At 44.2% G+C, this 18,683-nt stretch overlaps 1 protein-coding gene across 1 annotated transcript in view; it reads left to right on the forward strand.

Annotated features, from left to right (window-relative positions):
* Window positions 1-12,994, forward strand: part of Tada2a (transcriptional adaptor 2A) — a 50,217-nt gene extending 37,223 nt beyond the window's left edge. The window contains exons 11-16 of the mRNA XM_021176615.3: window positions 1,097-1,207; window positions 4,391-4,462; window positions 5,742-5,874; window positions 6,770-6,813; window positions 9,491-9,564; window positions 12,140-12,994. Coding sequence (XP_021032274.1) covers window positions 1,097-1,207; window positions 4,391-4,462; window positions 5,742-5,874; window positions 6,770-6,813; window positions 9,491-9,564; window positions 12,140-12,325 — 620 coding nt within the window. The 3' untranslated portion in view covers window positions 12,326-12,994. The remainder of the gene's footprint in view (window positions 1-1,096; window positions 1,208-4,390; window positions 4,463-5,741; window positions 5,875-6,769; window positions 6,814-9,490; window positions 9,565-12,139) is intronic.
* The last annotated feature ends 5,689 nt before the right edge of the window (window positions 12,995-18,683 follow it).

The following is an 18,683-nucleotide window of genomic DNA, read 5'->3' on the forward strand; positions in this document are numbered from 1 at the left end:
TAGATCATTTTCTAGACAGTCTGGTTTCAAAACTGTGTTAATCATAACCTTGGTCATCAGGTTATAAAAACATTTTTCACAGCTGGAGAAGATGGTCAACAATTAAGAGTACTTGCTGCTCTTGCAGAGGATTCGGGTTTGGGTACCAACACCTACACGGTGTTATTTCAGTTCCAGGGGAATTGATGCCCTCCTTTTCTTTTTTTTTTTTTTTTTTTTTTTTTTTTTCTATTCTGTTTTTGGTTTTTTGAGATAGGGTTTCTCTGTATAGCCCTGGCTGTCCTGGAACTCACTCTGTAGACCAGGCTGGCCTCGAACTCAAAAATCTACCTCCCAAGTGCTGGGATTAAAGGCATGCACCACCACTGCCCGGCTTTGATGTCCTCTTTTTATCTCTGTGGGTATACATGTGGTGTACATACATACATGCAGGCCGAGCACTCATGCAATTTTTTTTCCTTTTTTTTTTTTTTAAGGAAAATCAGTAGAGGGGTTGGGGGAGTCTCACAATTGGAAGAGTACCTGCCTCGGCACAGCATAAATCAGCTTGTCACACAGGGATATCCCAGATGAAATATTCTTTAGTTGGTGGGGTTTTGTTGTTGTTGTTGGGGTTGCTTTTGGTTTTTGTTTTTGTTTTTGACAAGGTTTGACTTATTTCTCGCTGGTTTCCCTACACCTAGTTGGATGGTTTCTTACATCTTTGCTTTCTTGTTTTCCTGCTCTAATCTATATCAGAAATTTGGGCCAGCGTTATTTGACACAGGCTCTGCCCTTTTAATTCCCTTTCTCTCGTGACAGCAGTGCCTGGTCTTGTGCCTGGTCCCATGCATATTAAAAGGCATGAGGAGGGACATCAATAGTACTTAGTAGTAGAGACAATCTCCACGATAAGATCCTTCCGTGAGGTGCTGTGACGCTGTAATTATGATTAATGACTTGTGTTCTCAGCTGTTCTGTTTGCATGCTGTCATGGGCACCTTAGTCATGTGAGCTTAGGAAAATGTCCTTGCGTTTCACTTCCTGTTTTAAAAAAATAATGCCACAAACTTAGAGGCACTTACATTCTCTGACATGTTGTGTTTCAATTCTTCAGTAATGGAACGGCGGTATCCCAAGGAGGTCCAAGACCTTTATGAAACAATGAGGAGATTTGCAAGGATTGTGGGACCCGTGGAGCACGACAAGTTCATTGAAAGCCATGCATGTAGGTGGTTTTAGGAACTCATGTGTGTGTGTGTGTGTGTGTGTGTGTGTGTGTGTGTGTGTGTATGAGAGAGAGAGAGAGAGAGAGAGAGAGAGAGAGAGAGAGAGACACCAGAGAAATTGGGGTTTGCTGGCCAGCACCTAGCTCCAGGCTTACTGAGAGACTGTCTCAAAGAAATAAGGTAGAAAATGATGTTACAAGAACCCATGATGTCGTCCTCTGGCCTCTCCGCATGTGTGCATCACACAGAGGCACACACACAGATACGCACACACCCACATCTAACCTACATCAAAGACAAAAAACTTTAGTAACTTACAAGTTAGTAGAGAGTTTTGGTTTTTGTTGGGGGCGGGGGGTTGGTTATTTTTGTCTTTGTTTTAAAACAGGGTTTTGCTGTGTATGTAGCCTAAAACCTTCTGAGTAGTCCAAGCTTAGGTCTGACTTAGAATCCTCCTGCCTTCACATTCCTAGAACTGCATTCCAGGTGTGTGCCTGGAGCAGTTTTAACTTCTTATAGGACGTGTCAGGTATCTGGAGAAGCAGAGGAGCATGGTGAACGTGTATCTGTGTGGCCATCCTCAGCGGTTTTCAGCACAGGGGCTATCCAGTGTCATCTGACTGTCCGTGCCCTTCCATCTCGACCAGGAGCTGCTTATTCTGAAGCCAATTCCAAATACTGTATTTGTTTTGCCTACAAATATTTTAGTATTAAAACTACTTTAAGTCATGGGAAGAGGGTTGTTGACTTGTGGAAATGGTGCTTTCATCTTCCTCTGGCCTTTCTAGGATGTTCCTGAGAGCATTCATCCCAGCTATAATTGGATCGTCCACTATTTAAAAAAAAAAAAATTGAAGCCCTTAAGCAGAAAGGCCAAAGACTTTGAGGCAGCCTGCACTGGGGGCTTATTTCTATACAACACTCATGAGAGCTGTATATTCATTCATTTGGCTCCTTGCCAAGGACCAGCCTCGCCATGGAGAAGGGTTCTGAGAAATGAGGTTTCTGGGAGCAGTGAAAACAAATGACTCCAAGTCAAATCATGGATCCAGACTGATGACCTATGTTCTGCCTTCTCTGTGGCGATCTCTCTATATTCTGCTTGCTTGCTATTCAAGAGATCTCTCTGTCCATGTCCGGCTTCTTTGTGTGGGTGTGTCTGTCTATGTCTCTCTCTCTGTTTCTGTCAGTTCTCCAAACAGTTCTCTCTCTTTTGTCTTAAAAAATTCTCTGGATAGCTCATCTCTTGCAGAATACAGGTCCATTCTTTTATTTTACGTATCAATCCAGTCACTCACTCCAGGTTTTCCTTTTAATTACCCTGTGAATCAGCTTATGAGACAGCAAGCCTACATTTTTTCTTAACATTGCAAAGGAACTCAGAAATCTGTCTGCCTTTGTTAAGCACAGATTATAAAATACTTGTGTGGGACCCTGAAATTACCATTTTTACCACATCTGGGCCTAACCTTGCTTAGACTGACCTTGAACCCCAGAGTCTGCCTGTCTTTGTGTCTTTCTGACAAGCTGACTCATAGTGTAGCCACCTTTGTTCCTTTAGATTCATGAAGCCCCTAGTAATTCTCATTGCATCCTTATATTTTACATAGTTGAGAAATTATATATATTTTTAACTCATGTACTTAAGAGCTCTTTCCCATAACCTTAAGGGCTGTCCTGACGGTCCCAACATTGACCATTTTGTGGAGACATAGCCACATTCTCGATTTCTGGACTCTTCTTTCTAATTCTCATGAAGTCATTTTCATAACAGGGAGGATATTGAAATGTGTACATTATTACACAAACAAGCCTTATCCCCACAGAGCATCGACACTCATGGAAGCTTACACTGGGGCCCTGTCCCAGGGGCAGGGACTATGTCACTTTACCCCCACCAGGGACACACCAGACTCAGCATCTCCTGGAGACTCACACGGAGGCCCTATCCCAGGGGCTAGGACCATGTCACTCTGTTCCCACCAGGTCCACGCCTTTAGTTATGAGAAGTTTTGTGTTGTGTTGTTTTGATTTTCCAGAAACATTTTCTTACCATTACTCTCAATGTGCAAATGTTTCTTCGGAAGCATCCCAGGTGTTTGCCTGAGCCAGGTTGATTGTCCTGGGGAAACACCTTCCTTGGTTGTCAGCGTTTGCGTGGTTGGTATCGGGTGACTATTCTTTCCTTCCTGTCCTAGTTTATATCATTCCTGGCATATGTGTCACTACAGAGAACCACACCCATGGGTAGCTTTTCCTTTATCCCATGTTTGAAAAGCACCCATGTTGGAATGTTCTATCACAAAATAATGTTGCAGTGTAGTCTGAGCTGTGTGCTGGTTTATGGAAGATGTAGTGCTCTTTGGTCCCTATAGGAAAAGGCTTGAGTAAAGCTTTGTCCTTGCTGTGCAGCGGAGCCTCATCCAGAGGCAAACTTCATCAAAGAACTTGACTGTGTGAGTAGGAATGCTGTCACAGTAGGTGGCAAAGGGACATTTAATTTAAAAAAACAAAAAAACAAAAACTTTATGCTTTTGAGACAAGGTTTCTCCATGTAGCCTTGACTGTCTTTGAACTCACTGTGTAGAACTGTCTTAGAACTCACAGATATCCACCTGCCTCTACCTCCGGAATGCTAGGATTAAAAGTGTATACCACCACCACCCTGCTAAAGTATTATGAATTGAGCCTGTTTTTTCATATTTATAGGTGTCTCCTAAAGTTCAGTTGTTGCCTCTAGAGATAACATTTGGAGGACAGCTGGAGTAGGCTCTTCCCAACTCTTGGGGGTCTTTCTTTCTTTCTTCCTTCCTTTCTTCCTTTCTTCCTTCCTTTTTTTCCTTTGTGGGGTTTTTTGTGTTTGAGACAGGGTCTTATTATATAGCCCTGGCTATCCTGGAACTCACTATATGGGCCAGGCTGCCCTTGAACTAACAGAGATCTACCTGTCTCCGCCTCCCTTGTAAGTTCCAGGATAGCCAGGGCTACATGAAGAAACCTTGTTTCAAAAACAAAAACAAAACAAAACAAAAAAAAAAAAAACTAAAGAGAAGCGGGGGAAGCCTCCTAAGATGAAGTCCCCCTGCCTGCACGTATGGCGGGTCACTGAATCACACCTAACCGCTCCCTGCCATTGATTTGTTTTTCCATTTTTTTTCTCCTTTGTTCTCCTGGGGAAACAGTGGAATTTGAACTCCGAAGGGAAATCAAGAGGCTCCAAGAATATAGGACAGCAGGCATTACCAATTTTTGTAGTAAGTATGTTTCCATTACCTGCGGTATCAAAGCGCCCATGACTTGTGAATACAAGAGGGGACCTCTGAAGTCTTGAAACCTTATCAGAAAAACAAAGAGCTTTTCAGATGAGTTTTTAAACTTTCTAGCAAAGTTTCATGTGTAGTCCTATAAATATCAGATTATCAGGATAAAAATAAAGTTATGGCACACAGTAAAAAGAAACACTGCTTTAGAGTTGGGAGTCTGCTTTGGCTCTTTAAAAAAGTCGTAGCTGGGCATAGTAGCTCATGTTTTTATCCCCAGCACTGGGAGGCAGGGGCAAGTAGATCTCTGTGAGTTTGGGGCCAGCCTGATCTGTTTAGTATATTCTATAGAGTGAGACCCTGTCAACACACACAGGAGAGTGAGGTAGGGTGGGTTGTGTGACTCATATGTTTTACCTCAGCCTTTTAAAACTTACTCATGTACAGCCTAACCATCTTTATTTACCAGGCTTCTACTGGGGTATGGTGCTTACATCCAATTTACTGAAGGTGCTGGTCATCATAATATAGCAGTAAATATCTAACATTTATTTAACATGTACCAGGTCCATGGGGGTACATTTCACCTTCAAGTCATTGGTTATCATGATAAGCTTATGGGGTGTTGTCACTTCAAATTAATAAAGAAATCAGAGTCTAAAGAGATTATTGAGCTAGTTAATAGAAGAGTCAGGTCCTAAGGAAAGGCTGTGCCTAGGCAGCACAGGGCTGGGGCTGGAGTGCTCTCAGTCTCTGAGAAGTATTGAAAGCCACTGGTGTGGTTGATGTGCATGCAGAAGACACCGAGTAACTGCAGCAGAGCAGGGCGCATCTGGGGACTCTGGGGACTTAGCTTGGTGGCCTGGTGCTGCTCTCTGCCTGTGGAAAACAGAGAGAGGCTTAGTACAAAGAGGGCTTTATTGTTGTTGTATTGGAATTGGTTTTGATGGAAGAATATATGCATTCATTTAGCACTGTATAGCTGATACATAGTTTAGTGGTCTAGGACTATCTTAGGACACTAAAGCCCTGGGTCAGATGAAAACAGTAAAACTAGAAGCACTTCCAAAGGCAAGAGTGTGAATAACATTAATTTGTACCTTTGGGAATCTTCTTTCAAAAATGTCAACTCAAGAGGGAATAAAAATACTCAGTGTAAAGGGAGATTCCAGATGCACACATACACTTAGAAGAGGCCAGTGTTGACTGAGCTCAGTTCGAGGCCCAGTGCTATGCTGTGCTGCCTTGCAGTCATGCATCCTTTACCCTCCAGGTGCCAGGACATATGATCACCTGAAGAAGACACGGGAGGAGGAACGCCTTAAACGCACCATGCTCTCAGAAGTTCTCCAGTACATCCAGGACAGCAGTGCGTGCCAGCAGTGGCTCCGCCGGCAGGCTGACATGTGCGCAGTTAGTCAGGGCCGAAGGAAGCACTCCTCTGGCATACTTTGCCCTTCTCATATATTTGTGGGCATTTTTGTAGGTACTCTGGGTAGAAGAGTTGTAAGAATTTTTATTAATCCATCTAAAAACTATATAGAACTGGCAGGCTTAAGAAGCAAAACTGGTCCTATACTATTCTCTGTTCCTTTTTTCTTCTTATTTTAAAAAGTAGTGAATTTATAGTTGGTTGTGGTGGTACACAGTAATGCCATGTCTCAACCCTCTCATACCCATATCTCTCTTTTTTTTCTTTCTTTTAAAGACTTATTTATTTTATTTATATGAGCACACTGTAGCTTGTCAGACATACTAGAAGAGGGCATCAGATCCCATTACAGATGGTCGTGAGCCACCATGTGGTTGCTGGGAATTGAACTCAGGACCTGTGGCAGAGCAATTAATGCTCTTAAGTGCTGAGCCATCTCTCTAGCCCTCATCTCTCCCCCACTTAGATAGTGGTGTGGTTTTTATTTTTTTTAAATTCTCCTACCTTGTGAATGGCTTTAGTGATGTCCCCTGTTAAGAGCCCTTAGCAGAGGAAACGTTTTTCTCTTTGGAGTACATTTTCTTTTCATACAATGAGCTGTAAAACTATCATGTAGTTTCACTCTAGCTTTTCTTAGATGATCTTCCTGTGCGGGGTTTTAAAAATTACCTTCTTTGAGCTGGCCAGTGGTGGCACATGTTTTTTAATCCCAGAACTTGGGAGGCAGAGGGAGGGGGAATCTCTGCGTTTCAGGCCAAGTTCCAGGCCAGCCAGGGCTACAAAGAAAAACCCTGTCTCAAAGCAACAACAACAACAACAAAATCCTTCTTTGATATGACCTAAGTTTGAATTTCCTTTCTTTGTTTTAGTGATTCTGGGCTGAGTCCTTCTGTTCTGATGGCTTCCAACTCAGGTATGATTTCTCAAACTATTGTAAGTGGGTTTGTGGGTTTTGTTTTGGTTTGGTTTGGTTTGTTTTTTTGGTTCTTTTTCAGCACTGGAGATTGAGCCCAGGACTCTCACATACTGCACTATCCCCAGCCTGGAGCAGGTGTGGACTAGGATAGCTATATTTCCAGGGGTGATGGGGGCACAGCCACCCTCCATTGTGGAGCATGGTTCTTGGTAGAGTGGCCATAACCAGCTGTTGCCACAGTTTGGACACCAGCGTGCTTTCAGACTTCTCTGTCAGAGCAGAGCTTGGAAGATTCTTCTAGGGTTTGCAGTCAGGACTGGAGTCATATCTGTTGCAGAGTTGCAGTGGGCATGGGAGGTGCTACATGAAGAACTTTGTATTTGACATGAGCAGCAGGTCACTTGCCAGAAAATCAAGGATTTCTTGTAAGTTAGAGACTCAGAGAATTTCTGTGTCTGACCTTTACCCCCTTTTGAGTTTGCTCTAAGTTGACAGAGCAAAACTAAGCCGGTGTACTCTGATGATTCTTGGTGACTGTTGTCTGTGACAGCATATTTGGGGATGGTACTAGTGAAGTTCCTGAGCCAAAATTGTGGTCCTAAACACCACTCACCCTTGCCCCATATGACAGCATTTCTTCTAATCTGAATATCCAGACCACTCCACCATCAGATCCATAGTGGTCTCCTGTTACCCAGTTGCCAGTTCACCGTTCTCTGTAACACAAACCTTTGAAAATTTTTCTGTAACACTAGCTATGATGACACTCACGTGTAATCCCAGCACTGGGAGACTGAGTTAGGAGAATGGAAAGTTTAGGTCTAACCTGGGCTACATAGTGAGACTTTGTCTCAAAGAAAACAAAATCTCCATATTTTTCTAATAGTGCTCAGATGCAGGCACTTAGTAGATAATCATTTTCCTTTGTTTCAAGTAATTTTTTTAAGTGTATGTGCCTGATATTCGCACACACGCACGCACACACACACCACATGTGCCTGCAGAGGCCATCAGGTCTTCTGAAACTGGAGTTACCGACAGTTGTGAGCTCCCTAATTGAGTGCTGGAAACTGAACCTGGATTTTTTTTTTGCAAAATTTTTAATATTTGCTAATTAAATTGAGTACACAGCTTTTTTTTTGGTTTTTGGTTTTTCTGTGTCTTTAACCAGCACTCACTCACTCACCATTTCCTCCTAAGTTGGCCCGCCTGCCTTCCTCCCCTGTGTCATTGTTGAGATTGCTGGTTCCCCTTTATGCTCTGAGTTGCTCTTCAGGCAGTAAAGATTGGGAGCCTGGCATTCATGATTGTAGCCTCGCCTTGGGAGAGACTTTCGAGGTAGTCCATGATTTCATCTCCATTTCTGAGCGGGGTAAGCCCTCGGCCCTTTTGATGTCCTTGAGAATCAGGTTTTCCAGAACAAATTAAGCAGTTCCTTCCTTCTGCCCCGTTCCAGTGCCAGTCCTCGTAAAACTTACCTCATTGCATCCATCCCCACCCGAGCATTCATCCTAAGACTAAATTCAGAATAAAACCAGGCGCAGGTGATGGCTCCAAGGAAAAGATGCTTGGATGTGAGACCAGCAAGCCGCTAAAGCTAGAAGAGGGAATTAACACCACACAGTTGTCCTCTGGCCTCACATCTGTGCCTAGCACCACACACACTTTATGCCCATCACAATACAGTTTAAAAAAACAAAACAAAAACCACGCATTAGTCCGGCCTGGCTGCCTCCTGCTTAGGTTTCTTTCTCAGACATCAAGTTGGTCACTGCTTTACTATATAGTAACTATAGCATTTGGCTTGTTCCAGTGTGGATCTTTGAGTTAAACATCACTCACTTCTTTTCAAAGAAAAATAAACGAACAAGCAAGGCCTTTGGTGGTGACTCTGCCTTTGATCTGAAGGTATATAGTACTTGGTTAATTATCACGTGTGACTTGTCCTGCTGGAGACTAGTGACAAGAGGGAATATCTCCTGAAGGATTCCTGACTCCGTTTGTCAGCTGTCAAGACAGATTGGAACATATCCTTTCTGTTCAGGATGGACATCTGGTTCCAGAATTTAGAGGAACCTGTTTGAGAGAAACAGATAACTAATGACTCCACTATGCCGATCAGTCTTTGAGACGAAGGTGTACATGGCCCTATCTGTATTTTGATAGGGCAGAGAGCTTATAGATCGTTATTTTTATTTCAAATGAATGTTAGAGTGACTGTGTTAGTTACTTTTTCTACTGCTATGATAAGACACCTTGACCAAGGCAACTTATAAATGAAAGGGTTTATTTGGGCTATGGTTGCAAAGAGTTAGACTCCACGATCCAGGGCAAAGGTATGGCAGCAGAAACAGCCGAGGGCTGTCATCTTGACCTGCAGTTAGGAAGTAGAGCACACACTGGGAATAACTGGAGGCTTTTGAAACCTCAAAGCCCACCACCTCCCCCAGTGACATATTTCTATTAAGGCCACACCTCCTAATCTTTCTCAAACAGTTCCACCGATTGGGGACCAGACATTTCAATATCAGCCTGTTGGGGCTGTTCTCATTCAAACCACTTTAGTGACTGAGGAGCTAGCTAAACCAGCCTACAGGAGGGGGTCAGGCTTTCTGTTTTACACTTGAACAGTTACACCTCTGAGATATTTGTTCTTTTGAATTTGCGTCCATAGGAAGACGAAGTGCACCACCATTGAACCTTACGGGCCTCCCTGGTACAGAGAAACTCAATGAAAAGGAAAAAGAGGTAATAAAAGGGAGGGAACTGGAGGAAAGAAAAGAGGGGCTGACTGATCCATCCGTTCTCATTACAACCCATTACAATGTCAAACCTGTTTCACTGCACTTGTCTAAGAAGTCTGGGAGCTAAAGAGCTAACCTTGGCAAGCAGCAGAAAACTGCTTTCATCTTGCAGCTACCTCTCCCCTTCAGAGAGAAGCTTATGTAACAATGTCAATTAAGTAATAGTGGCGGCTGTCATTTATTGAGCATTTAGTGTAAGTCAGACTTTTTGTAGACTAAAGTAGCTTTTACATGAAAATTGGACTTTCTTATTAAAATGGATGGTTTCAGAAGTTCTGCATTTAGCCAGGTGTGGTGGCGCACGCCTTTAATCCCAGCACTCGGGAGGCAGAGGCAGGTGGATTTCTGAGTTCGAGGCCAGCCTGGTCTACAAAGTGAGTTCCAGGACAGCAAGGGCTATACAGAGAAACCCTGTCTCGGAAAAAAACAAAAAAAAAAAAAGAAGAAGAAGAAGAAGTTCTGCATATAAGTGTAGGGAAAATAATTCTGTGTCATATGTAGTTGCACAGGGTCTCACAGTGTAACACTGACTGGCCTGTAACTAACTAAATCCCTATGTAGTGCTGCTGGCCACAGACTCAACAGAGATCTGCCTAGCTCTGCCTCTCAGGTGCACTGGCACACACAAACACACCTACGGCACGTTAATGGATTAATTTTATTTATTTGTTTGTTTGTTTATTTTGGTTTTTCGAGACAGGGTTTCTCTGTGTAGCCCTGGCTGTCCTGGAACTCACTTTGTAGACCAGGCTGGCCTCGAACTCAGAAATCTGCCTGCCTCTGCCTCCCAAGTGCTAGGATTAAAGGCGTGCGCCACCACACCCGGCTAATTTTGATTTTAAAAAGTATTGTTCCTTTAGCGTTATCATTGGGAGATTGTCCCTATGTTGCTGTTTTCTGTTTCCGACACTTAATGTCTGCACAAGTTGGGAATATATCTTTAATTTTAGCACTAGAAAGCCTGAGAGCAAAGAGGCTATCCCAAACAAAAATCTACTTGGGTGATACCTTTATCCCAGCCGTTGGGGCCTGAGGCAGGAAGATCAGGAGTTCAAGCCAACCCACAACTCTCAACTATCTCGTGGGCAAAGGCAGCCTGCACTACCAGAGACCCTGTCTCAAAACCAAACCAACCAACAAAAAATGTAACAGAAGAGGAGCTAGTCTCTTGCTCCATTGCAGTTCTAGTGTCTGTCTCCCCACCTGCTGGGCCATAGCATTTAAGAAGTCACGATGGGGGCTGGTGAGATGGCTCAGTGGGTAAGAGCACCCGACTGCTCTTCTGAAGGTCCAGAGTTCAAATCCCAGCAACCACATGGTGGCTCACAACCATCCGTAATGAGATCTAGCGCCCTCTTCTGGAGTGTCTGAAGACAGCTACAGTGTACTTACATATAATAAATAAATAAATCTTTAAAAAAAAAAAAAAAAGAGCCGGGCGTGGTGGCGCACGCCTTTAATCCCAGCACTCGGGAGGCAGAGGCAGGCGGATTTCTGAGTTCGAGGCCAGCCTGGTCTACAGAGGGAGTTCCAGGCCAGCCAAGGCTATACAGAGAAACCCTGTCTCGAAAAACCAAAAAAAAAAAAAAAGTCACGATGCAGGGACTTTTCCTAGTCTTATTGTATCCATCAGAAATAATAAACATTTGGGGGCGTATAGAAAGAAGTATGTGTTGAAGAAAGTCACACACTAGTTTCTCTCTGTGTGTGTGTGTGTGTGTTGAATAGTCTGGCATTCCAAGCATCTTTTTACTGCTTGGAATGTGATGGTGACTCAGAATGCTCCTTGCTGAGTAATGGCAGGTGAACTGAACTAAACCTACTTTCTGCAATCGCAGTAAAGATGGCCCCCTCCCCATGGTAGGAGATGGTAAGAGCATAGGCTACTCTCTTCTGCTCATCCCAACGATATCGAGTTTTACACTCAGGAATCCAGTCAGTCACTGCAATGCCACCACCCCTCAATGCCCTGATGTGCTTTCTGTCATTTCCCTGAATAGTGTCAGAGTGGTGCTAGGTGTCCACCCCAGACATTTAGCACTCAGCTCATGTGCAGGCCTAGCAGCTCCTCAGGGACCTGTATCTGTTCCCTGACTAGACCCTTGAGCCAACTGTCACTTGCTGAAGGCTCTCCTGCCGTCACAGCCTGCCTTTTTCTTCCTGAGCGTCTGTCTCCAGAGACAGGAGGAAGTGGAATGTGGTCCAGCCACTCAACAGCTCCCATAAATAGTTGGGAGGTTGATGTCATATTTTTTTCAAATGCATTTGGAGTGAGTGGGGGGAAGGGAGGGCATGTGTGTGCCATGGGATGCTATGGAGGTCAGAAGACAATGTGAAGTTGGTGGTTTTCTCTTCACCATGTGGGTCCCAGCAATCAAGGGTGGGTCGTTAGTCATGGTGGCAAATGCCTTTACCTGCTGAACCCCTCCACTATCCCCCTTTTTTATTTTGGGGTTGCTAGACCTGCTGGATTAATTTGTGAGAATGACAGTGTTAATTAAGTTTGTACTGTCTTACAGCTCTGTCAGGTGGTGAGGTTGGTACCTGGAGCCTACTTGGAATATAAGTCTGCTCTATTGAACGAGTGTCACAAGCAAGGAGGCTTGAGACTGGCACAAGCAAGGGCACTCATCAAGATAGACGTGAACAAAACCCGGAAAATCTATGACTTCCTCATCCGAGAAGGGTACATCACGAAAGCCTGAGACTCTGCTCCACAGTGCAGGCCAGCGCGAAGGAATGTGAACAGTCAGAGGACAGCGTACACATTCCAGAGACTTGTGTTGGATTCTTGCTGTGAGAAGGAGAGACACTGGGAATCTAAGGATGATGACCGCTTTCTTCTCTGCCCTCTGTAAAGTGCTGCTTGCTGTTGGCAGTATAGTGCGTCAGAGTGTGTGTTCACCAAGTTATTATTAAACACCAGTGGGCATTTGTTCCTAGCAGCTCTTGTAAGTCAAACAAGAACCACGGGCCCTTGCATCATGGCTTTGGTGGAAGGAGAAGGGACCCAGGCCACAGCATTTCACCCCAAGAGGCCAGCTCAGATCCATGCACTAGAGAGTAAAGCTCCCACACTCACTCTGCCTTCCCCTCTTGCGGGCAGATTTTAAATGAAAGTTTTTAGAGCACAGGAAAGCCTTTTCTTCCAAGGAGTTTTTCTTTTTTTATGCTGACATCTTAGTTTATGAGATGAAGAGGTGGAGCTCTCCCCCATGATGGTCTGTCTGAAACTTCATTTTAACCGTAATGTCTAGCTTTGTACTTTGCAGTCTGGCTGTCTGATGTGCAGTCGACTCTTGAGGAGGTGGCACCGGATATAAAATGTCTCTGTTATTTTTAGAATTAATGGATTAAAATGTTTTGCTATTTAATTTGTGGGTGTGTCAGATATTCTGGTAACTTAAGCACAACTTGGGTTGTTGGATGTCTGCCTCAGCACGCTGCACTGTCTCTGCTTACACGTGTGTCCCGTGTCCTGGTCTCACCTCTTTACCCGGGTTTCCCAGGATACCAGGCCCATGAGGATGGCGATGATGCAACTAACCAGCTCTGTTTCTATTCAGACCTGAGCCCTAACTTCTCAGTGGTGAGAGGCTAGCCTGCAATAAAAGCTGCTTTCAAACACAAGCAAAGCCGCTTTCTGTGAGACTCAGCGGCTGTGGGATGAGTCGGTCTGCCACATCTGAAACGCGGTCCTCGAGCCAAACGCACAGTCATGGTTATCTCACTGTAAGCAGAGCTGCAGGTGGGTATAGCTCAGACTGCACAGGTCACCCCCAGCAGCTAATTCTTTCACTCCTTAAACATTCAAACCTCAGTGAGGCTGTGCTGTGTCAGAAGTACATAATCAGACGTGTAATTGTTAGCCATGTGTGTGTAACTTGCTAATAGATGTCCAGAGAATGAGAAATCAGTACACATGGGACTTGGCATGCCCTAGAAGACAGAAGACGACTCTGGGTGTCAGTTGTCTTCTTCCGCCATGATCTCTGAAGAACAGACTAAGCGTGTCATCAGGCTGTGGATGCAGCACTACAGCCTGCTGACTAGAAAAGAGCAACTTCCTTTCCTTAAAAAGAACGACTTTTTGTCTTTATTATTGTTTGTTTTGATTTTGTTTCTTTTTCTTTTTTTGAAAGCGAACTTGAAGTTGGGTGAGCAAGATCTAAGTTGGAGGAGGAGAAATAAGATGGAAATATATGAGAAAATTATTTCAAAAAGGACAACTTGTGGAAATGGTTTTCTTTCTTTAGTAGTCATCTCCTCTTAGAAAATGCATTTTGCCAGGCAGTGGTGGCGCATGCCTTTAATCCCAGCACTTGGGAGGCAGAGGCAGGTGGATTTCTGAGGCCAGCCTGGTCTACAAAGTGAGTTCCAGGATAGCCAGGGCTACACAGAGAAACCCTGTCTCAAAAAACAAAAAAAAAACTCAACAAAAAAAAAAAGAAAAAAAAAGAAAATGCATTTTATCATTACCCTGGTTGGTTATAAAGAGATTCCATTCCGCTATGAGAGGCAATCACAGTTCTGAGATTTGGGATACAGTAGCTCCAGTATTTGATGATATTTGTTGTGGTGTAAAGAGTTTTACTTTTAATGTTGGGGCTCAGTGGTTAAGAGCACTGACTGCTCTTCCAGAGGTTCTGCGTTCAAATCCCAGCAACCACACGGTGGCTCACAACCATCTGTAATGGGATCCGATGCCCTCTTCTGGGGTGTCTGAAGACAGCTACAGCGTACTTACATATAATAAACAAATAAATCTTAAAAAAAAAGTTTTAATCTTGGTTAAGGAAAGCTTCCTGAGAGGAGGACTTTTGAGGCCGAGATTAAAGGAGTGGAGATGGCAGATGGAAGTAGGGAGCTGTTCTAGACAGAGAGAGGAGGGTGGGGTGTAGGCAGCAGTGGGAAGGAGGAGCTGGCCAAGAGATCTGGCTAGGACATGGGGCAGCTGTGGCCTCCCAGATGGGAGGCTGGTAGGACAGACAGACCTGAGGAGCAGCTGCATGCTAGAGAGTGCTCGGGGATTAGTAGACATGGTGGGAACATGGCAAAAGATAGCTGTCCTTGCAGACCTCTAGACTTCAGAAAGCAGGGTGACTGAGCCCAACTTTCTAAAGGTTCAGGCGTTTTACTCTGAAATTTCTCAAAGGCTTAGCCTTATTTTGAATAAGGAGTTGTCTGCTTGTTTGGGGGATGGCTATTTTGTTTTTTGGAGGGGATTTTTTTGGTTTTCTTTTTTTTCTCTCATTTTGAGACATGGTGTTACTGTATAACCCCAGCTGGTCTCAAATTTGTAATCCTTTTGCCTCAGTCTCTCAGATACTGGGATTATGGGGGTGCATCTATGCCCATGCCTTTGCCGAGTGACTACTTTTCCCCAAGGAGCTGGAAGTAGAACAGGTCACACTCTCGCCTGGCTAGTGCTGTATTTCCATTCATGGAGTCTCTGGACAGGAAGGAGTCACTGGATCACTCTCTTCATTTATTTTAGAAAAACACTCACTGAATTTGATATGGCTGTCCCAATTTCCACCTGTGGTCTTTTTTTTTTTTTTTTTTTTTTGGTTTTTCGAGACAGAGTTTCTCTGTGTAGCCCTGGCTGTCCTGGAACTCACTCTGTAGACCAGGCTGGCCTCGAACTCAGAAATCCGCCTGCCTCTGCCTCCCGAGTGCTGGGATTAAAGCGCCACCACACCTGGCTCACCTGTGTTCTTAACACCTAGCCTAGGCTACCTGGTACCGGCAGGAGGCCTTTCATTAACATTGCATGCTTCTCTGCATCCACATAGGGTTGGCTGAAAGCTGGCTACACTCATAGTGCTTGCTCCTCCTGTCCCTGATCAATTCAAAAAAGAGTTTACTCTCCAAATTCCAACCCCCTGCTTCTGCCTCCCAAGTATTGGGATCACAGCTGTGGTCCACTGCACCTGCTCACCCATCTGTTTAAAGGATGCCTTTGGGAATGCCTTCAAGATACATACTGTGTTGTTCACAAAATTCACAAATCCTACAATTTATGATGTATATGGCATTTTATGTTTGAATTGCTAATCTGTACCCGTTTTCCTTTCTATTGTACTTAGCCACAGGTAGGCAGCCTCTACCAGATCACACCAAAAGAGCCAGTTCAGGTACAATGTCTGTGGCCTGGCTAAGATAAAAGGTTTGTTTTTAGTGGGATCCCAGTCCTTTGAGTCCCACTGGCCCTGTGGAGTCTTAAGGAAAGTAAGCAGCATCAGAGCAGTCAGGATAGTCATAGTCATTCGAGCATAGGACTTAGCTGGGGAATGGGATAAAACAGTCAAGACCAGGATGTGTGCCCTGATGCCTGTAATCCAGCACTCATGAGGCAGAGGCAGGAAGATTGCTGCCTTTGAGGCCAGCTTGGTTTTCACATTCAGTTTGCCTGTCTAATGGCAGGGAAGCTCTTACTGGTTGCCCTAGCTTCCAGTGTTTGAGATGTTCTACGATGGAAATGTACTAACTGCCCTTTGATTTCTGTTGACCCAGCATTGCAGTGACATAGATATTTGCGGGGAAAGATGAATGTTTTGCATCTGACACTAAAACATTAAAATCCAGCTGGGTGTGGTGGTGCCTGCCTTTAATCCCAGCACTTGAGAGGCAGAGGCAGGCGGATTTCTGAGTTCGAGGCCAGCCTGGTCTACAGAGTGAGTTCCAGGACAGCCAGGGTTATACAGAGAAACCTTGTCTCCAAAAACAAAAACAAACGCAAAAAATAAAATAAAATAAATAAAATCCCTTCCTCACAATGAGTTTTTCTTCTTTCTTTCTTTCTTTCTTTCTTTCTTTCTTTCTTTCTTTCTTTCTTTCTTTCTTTCTTTCTTTCTTTCTTTCTTAGAAAGATAGTGTTTCTCTGTGTAACCCTTCCTGTCCTCAAACTCAGAGATCTGTTAGGCTCTGCTGGTATTAAAAGCAAACACCACCACTGCCAGGCTATGATGAGTTTCTTGTTACACAAGCATCTTGTTACTAGGTTCCTCTCCCTATTGAGAACAGAAATGAAATAGAGCGAAGAATACACTTCTTCCTAAAAGTTTAAAAACCCAATACCAAAAACAAAACAAAACAAACAACCCAAAAAACCAAAAGAATCCAACAGATGTAGCCTTGAAGGTCACTTGTACTGGACTTATATTTGAAAACCCTATAGTTAATCTTTGCCAGCCCATATTGTCCTGTGTCCTTTAGGGCCAGGTAATTGAGTCTGATGCACTTGAATTTCTACTTCAGAGTGCAGGTGGTAGATTCCTTTGGCATCAGACTCAATTGTTAGGCTGAATTAATCTTGCATTCTTTACCGTGCAAACCTTTTCAGTTTGTATTAGTTGGGATCATCTTAGGTCTTACTTGACAAAATTCCAGTGACTCTGCCCATAGTTAACAAGGAACAAAATCGGCATCGTAGGAAGTGTGGGAAGAAGCTGCCATAGGCTGGATGTAGTTCAGTCGGTGGAGTGTTTGCCTAGTACGCCATGAATCCCCTGGGCTTAGGTCCCAGCACAGCATAACTGGGGTGGTGGTGCATACCTGTAACTTCCAGATTCAGGAGGGGGAGGTAGGATCAGAAGTTCAAAATCAATATTGAGCTACATATGGTGTTAAAGGCCAGCCTGGGCTACATAAAACCCTAGCTCCAAAAAGAAAAACCAACACATGAAGACTGGGAGGTGACTCATTTAGTAAAGTGCTTGCTTGGCACAAGGCCTGAGTTTGAATCTCCAGCATTCACATAACATGATAGGAACAGTCTAATGAACCTGTAGGTGCCAGGGAAACAAAGAGGAGGGTCCAGGGGGCCTGCTGGCCGGTCGGCTTAGCCAAACTGGTGAGCCGCATTGAGGAATTGTCTCAAAAAATCAAGGTGGAGAGTGATTGAGGAAGATACTCTGGTCTCTGGGTGCTCCTGTGCATTCATGAATATGTACACATACTTAAGCCAAGCCTTTCTTAGAACGCTGAACTACAGTGTCTTAAGCAGGCTGACAGCCAAGTTCCAGCTCTTGACACGCCTAATGTTTTTCTTTGGAGGATTGGGTTGAGTGCATTCTCACTCTGGTTTTGAGTAGTCAGTTCTCTCAGTGAACACCAGAAAACTCTTATGTTGCTCCCTCCCATTACCTCTCCTCATTTACGAAGTTCCTTTAAGACAAGAAGCATTTTAAGAAATAAAGCAAAGATGAGTTGTTGGCAGTAGAAGTTAATGTGTAAGTATCACCTGTGCAGAACTCTGAGAAGTCTGTTTGTGTTGTAGTCCTTTATCTTAGTAATATATTAGAAAGTTGTCCAAGTGAAACGGGCAGTTTCCAGGTAAATCATTACCACCCCCCACCCCACCCCACCCCAAAAAAAAACTATTGAAAGGAATTGAAACATGCAGAAAGGCTTTGGTAAGCTCAGCTCCAGGGTACATAGGGCCTTGGAGATGGGTGAACTGACTGAAAGTTTTGATAGCAAGATGAGGTAGACAGTAAGATATCATGGGGATCTGCTGTTTGTGCTGGAGAGGCAGGCGCTAGCATCTCCACCTGTTTCTGCTTTTGTCACAAGCCTCGTCTTAACCAAGGCAAGCTGCAGCAAATGCAACCAATCTGCCAGACCCGATGGTCATTTACCTGCCATCCAGCCACAGCGAAGCAATGTCAGCTTCACCTGGCTTCCCACCCCATCAAGAACATCTTTGCCTGGTTCTGGTCATGGAGAGCTGCAGATTCAGGCTGCCTGCCAGCTCTTAAGTCAAGGTATGGGTTTTAACTTCATGAACCAAAGCAAAAACAGCTTTTCAAAGTCTCCCAGGAGCGCCTCCGCCCCCAACAACTGCAGAGAAGAAGGCGTTTGTGGGAGAGAAGGGTGGCTATAGACGTCATTGCATCATCCAGATCCCAGCTGTGACCTGGCTCAGAGTTTTCCAGTTAAAAATAACCATGGCTTAGACTTGGGAAGAAAAAAGTAAACTGTTGCATCTCCATGGAAACCAGTGGGGGTGAAGCACTGGATTTTCAGCACATGTAACAAGATGGGGTGGATGAAGAGGCC

This window comes from Mus caroli, unplaced genomic scaffold, assembly GCF_978045245.1.
Source record: "Mus caroli unplaced genomic scaffold, Mus_caroli_1 scaffold_13, whole genome shotgun sequence".
Classification (NCBI taxonomy): domain Eukaryota; kingdom Metazoa; phylum Chordata; class Mammalia; order Rodentia; family Muridae; genus Mus; species Mus caroli.